Source organism: Eurytemora carolleeae, unplaced genomic scaffold (genome assembly GCF_000591075.1).
Source record: "Eurytemora carolleeae unplaced genomic scaffold, Eaff_2.0 scaffold822, whole genome shotgun sequence".
Taxonomy (NCBI): domain Eukaryota; kingdom Metazoa; phylum Arthropoda; class Copepoda; order Calanoida; family Temoridae; genus Eurytemora; species Eurytemora carolleeae.
The window spans coordinates 92713-97601 of NW_019402182.1; the positions used below are offsets into that span (position 1 = coordinate 92713).

Here is a 4889-nt window from a genome sequence, read left to right on the forward strand (position 1 = left end):
CCCCCACTATCCATTTGCACATGTCATCGTTCATGACATACCAGTAAAAACGTAATAGGACAAGGCACTGAGAGGGGTGTGGGAATGTCTGTCGAGAAATTGTGTTTGTCTGCCATGATGAAAAATTCATCATCTTTGTATTTGGTGCTCAGTCCTCTTAGTATTTACTCAAGATACTTTCTGCGTGAAGTAATTGAGTAATGTTAAACAAGGTTTGTTTGTAAACAAACATATGTAGGGCTCGGTTATAAACAAAGGGGTTGTTTGTACACTTTCTCTCATGCAGATAAGGAATGTACATGTAGAGACAGTTTTTCAACAGATATGGACACATTTAATAACTAGATAGATAGATAGATAAATAGAAAGATAGATGATTAAATATGATTTCTCTTCTCTATATCTCTATATGCATATGCTAGTCAATCCTATAACCTGCCTCGGGCATACAGATGGCCTATTTACATATACGAAAGGGAAAGGGGGGATTACTATCCCCCCCCCCAGCATAACTCATCAACTTATCATAAATGGTTTATGGGGGAAACTATGAAAGAAAAAACTAAAAATAAAAATATCTATTTTTGTTTTAATTTGTTTGTTAATATGTTTTTGGTCAACATCTGGACAATTGGTGCTGGCACGTAAATTTAAAATGCATCTCCCCCCCTTTCCCTCTCCGTACCCCTGTTAGTAAAGCATCCCACTCCCCTCTCAGCTTGAATCTTGAATTTAATATAAATTTTAGAATATTTCTCTAGGGTATGAATATTTGGTAAACAATTAAAGACCCCCCCCCCCCTTCCATTTTAATAAAACCATCTCCTTGTTTTTCTGCCATTTTCACTTAAATCTGTAGTGCCAAAATGAGAAAAGTGTGTTGAGAGAAAAAGAAGAATGGAATTCTAAAAATTCTAAATATTCTTATTTAACATATTCATTTTAAAAACATTAGATCGAGAGAAAGAAGAAAAGAATTTTGAGGGTGAAGGTTAGAGTCAAAATTCTTCAATCCATAGGTTACATTTATTAGTATAAACACGGAACAACTAAACCCAAACCAAACCATAAGCCACACCAAACCATATACATCGGTTCATCTCTTTATACAGCCTAAGATGGGTTCTAGTAAATCAATGTTAGCCCTATACAGATATAAATGGTAAACCATATACTGTCTTCTCAACTGCAAACCATTAATATCTAACCCTGGCCGGGCACTATTATTGAAACGTAGGCTCATAAAGGATATAGAATACCACCCATCTATAGCACCGCCCTCTAACCATTATCATTAATCTTAATACAGGCGTAAGACGTTTAAACAAGAAATCCTCCAATTATTTCAATATTTGGCGCCAAAACTTGGAATAATTGCTAGTTCACGCGCGCTTGTAATACGCCCGGGCGCAAAAAACACGAAATCCTCGGAACAACACAATGATGATCTTTGACGCAAAAATTCTGAAAACCACGAAATGGGTTCGCAAGGGTTGAATGCATTTTTACTTTAAGGCACCACGATCAATACCGAGAATCTAGAAGAAAATAAAAACAGCTGCACAATGCGCGCCGCACCGGAGGGTTTTGAACGGCTGTATAAAGCATACAGAATTTAAAGACGAACGCGTGAGACTCTATTTATTCCAGATTGTTAATCTGTTGTTAATCCGCTAACAGCTGGACATACAAGGTAGGCAGTATTCAAACCAGTGAAAATCTTCGGCTTAATCTGCCTGGACAATACAAAATAAATAATTCTAATTTAATAGGATTTCAAAACCAGACCAGTGTTTGTTCCCCCCACCCCCCCTCAGATCCCATAGGCTTGGCTCAGTTAGATATAGCCAACAAATGACTTGGAATTTTAACATATAAACCTTTTTGTAAAATATACAACAATTAGTAAGGATCCAAAAATTGAACGTGTATAAGAGAAGCGGTTTGTAACACCTTTTTGCGCCCCACGCAATTTCAAAAGGGCTCAATGACAAATGGAATTCAATTTGAGCTTAAAAACTTATTTGAAACCTTTTGCTTGCAAAGCCACGAGCCTTTGAAGTAGAATGATTCGACTTTTTAGTTTTTATCAGACGACAATTAATTCGACGCCGACGTCACAAGGCGGTAACCCACCGCCGTACTCCCCCACTCCCCGTCCCCCACCCATCCACAAAAAATCTAATTTTCTATAAATTGGTAGTTTTTAAATATGCTTTGAATTGGGTGAAGACAGGAAGGAAATGTCACTTTATAAGAAAATGAACAAAAAGTTGAGCGAACCCTTTGCCAGTAAATACCTATAATTTTCCCTCCAATTTCAGGTAACTAAGTACAAAGTTTAAAAAATTCAAATACATTTTTTAAAGTAAGGGGGGGGATTCAGTTAAGCATTTATGGTTAAAAATTTCGGTTAATCAAGCGTCATATTGATAAGTTATTTTTAGCGTAAATAAATAAAATAAAACCATGTATATAACCTATAATTTTGGTGTAGCTGACCCAGTTTAGAAATTATTATCACTACCCCCTGGAGGGTTAACACAGTTACTTAGATAAAGAATTATTATCACCCATTAAACCCAATCAAAAATTAATTATTTAAAAAACCATAAACATTTAAAAGCTAAAAACACTTCAGTATACAAGACGTTTAACATAGAAGCAAGTTTTTATTCTAATTTTTTCATAATTTTAATATTCTGCTTGGAAATTGTTTCGTTGAATATTTGGTAAACAATTAAAGACCCCCCCCCATCACTAAACATTCTTTTGTTAATCAAACACTTATAAATCTCGCGCGTTCAATAGAATAGATAGACAGATAGTCAATAGATAGATAGATAGATAGATAGATAGATAGATAGATAGATAAATAGATAGACATATTCAGATATAGAAAAAGATAGATAGATAGACAGTGTTAATATCAAAATATAAAAAATAAAATATTTATAATACTTGGTTGCAAAGCTAATAGATAGATAGATAAATAGATAGACATATTCAGATATAGAAAAAGATAGATAGATAGACAGTGTTAATATCAAAATATAAAATATTAAATATTTATAATAGTTGGTTGCAAAGCTAATACTTTGATTGTTTAATTTCAAACTTTGCAGCCCTTTCAAGTTAAAACTTAGGCAAATAAAATTAATTATTTAAAACAGCTTGAGCATAATTAATACTTAAATTAATAACTTGAAATGAACTGTAGAGAATAATAAACCGGTTTTTAACTGATAAAAGATCTTTGCTAAAGATAGACAAATTAGCTTGTTTTTCCGTCAAATTATTGCCACAATTTAGCATAAAATTTACACAATTTGGGTTTGCTGCTTGTCATAAAAATCATATTTTGACTGAATGCTTTTTTAACTTTTATGTCAAACAAATTTTTATGTAGATATATTTTTTTTCAAATTTTTAAATAGTTTATTGTGCGTGAGAATTTCGAGTGTTTGTCTGTTTGAAGGGTTGCGTACAAACATACAGTTAGTCTGAGGAAAGGCCTGCCTGGCTTAAGCCTATCTCACTTCTATGTATGTTGTATCTATCTATCATCAATCTACCTGTACATTCATTATATCTACACAAATCTACCTGAATGTCTATCTATTTATCTATCTATCTATTTATTTATTTATCAATTGTTCTTCAAAGCATATATAATTATGTGGTGACATAGAAATGAAGTCTTAAAAAGTCCCTCCCTTTAAACCTGTATCCACCCACGAAGAAGAAAAAAACAAACCTCTTCGTGTTTTGCGATAGTTTCACGACAAAGAGGGATTTTTGAGACAAATGTCGAAGTAGTCGGACTACTGTAGTCCTCTTTAGTCTCACGGACAAACTCCGGCACTGAAATTAGTCCGGGCATTTTGGGTCCAACACTTGCTTCTTACTTCACAAACATTGCGTTATTCTCAGCGTCCTCACACTTTGAGCTGCGTAGCTCGACTAACGTGAAATGCGGGAACGAACTCGGAGACTGCACGACCCGGTCCGACGTCCCAACACACTGGATCAAGTAAACACTAGACGGGACGGGTCAGAATTACACCATCTCTCGTCCTCTCTCTCTCTCTTTGGCAGACATTTAAATATGATAGAAAGATAGATTTTCAACAATGCATTATACACAGATTGTTTATGCAGTGGCTTCGCCAGGTAGATAAAAATAAAAATCAGACTTTAAAGGGACTGTGCAGTTTAATAGAAAGTGACTTGAGTCTCTTCCTAGAGAAGGGCATGTACGATGTACAAAGTCGAAATCATGTTAAAAGCTGTGATAGATCTGCTTTAAAAACAACAATGAAGGAAATTGCCAGAATAAAACACTTTTCAAGAAAAAAAAACGAGAAAGATCTTCCGCAATTTTTTTATCAGATAAAATTTTGAAAAGTATCGTTGAATTCGGACATACGTCCCTCTTAAATAAAAAGAGCAATATACAAATCACAACGACATGCAGTCCACTTCCATTCTTGGGAAAAAAAATAATTTTTCTATAATTATTTATTAGTTTACATCATAAATTTATACATAAAGGTTTTAGTTTAGTTTAGCTTATGCTAAGAGCTCAGCATAACATATTTCATGCCAGATTTTCCACTCTTGAAACATAGAAATCGTTTTAGGATGTTCAGAACAATGCAACACAGATTCAAAGTTAGATAGATAGATAGATAGATAGATAGATAGATAGATAGATAGATCGATAAGTAAATTTTTTTTACCTGAAGAATTTGTCATTTGTCAATAATGCAATTCAAAAATGAAATAAAAGATGAAATAAAAAACAAAAGTAATTGTAATTATTAGACAGAAAAGAAAAAAAAATCGATTTAAAACAATTTATAATGTTTAAATTTAAGATAAATTTG

The 4889-nt window shown here is 33.4% G+C and overlaps 1 protein-coding gene across 1 annotated transcript in view; it reads right to left on the bottom strand.

Moving 5' to 3' along the window:
• Positions 1 to 3975, bottom strand: part of LOC111718186 (arf-GAP with SH3 domain, ANK repeat and PH domain-containing protein 2) — a 26738-nt gene extending 22763 nt beyond the window's left edge. Inside the window, exon 1 of the mRNA XM_023493713.1 lies at positions 3758 to 3975. Within this exon, the coding sequence (XP_023349481.1) occupies positions 3758 to 3883 (126 nt within the window). The 5' untranslated portion in view covers positions 3884 to 3975. The remainder of the gene's footprint in view (positions 1 to 3757) is intronic.
• Positions 3976 to 4889: the final 914 nt, after the last annotated feature.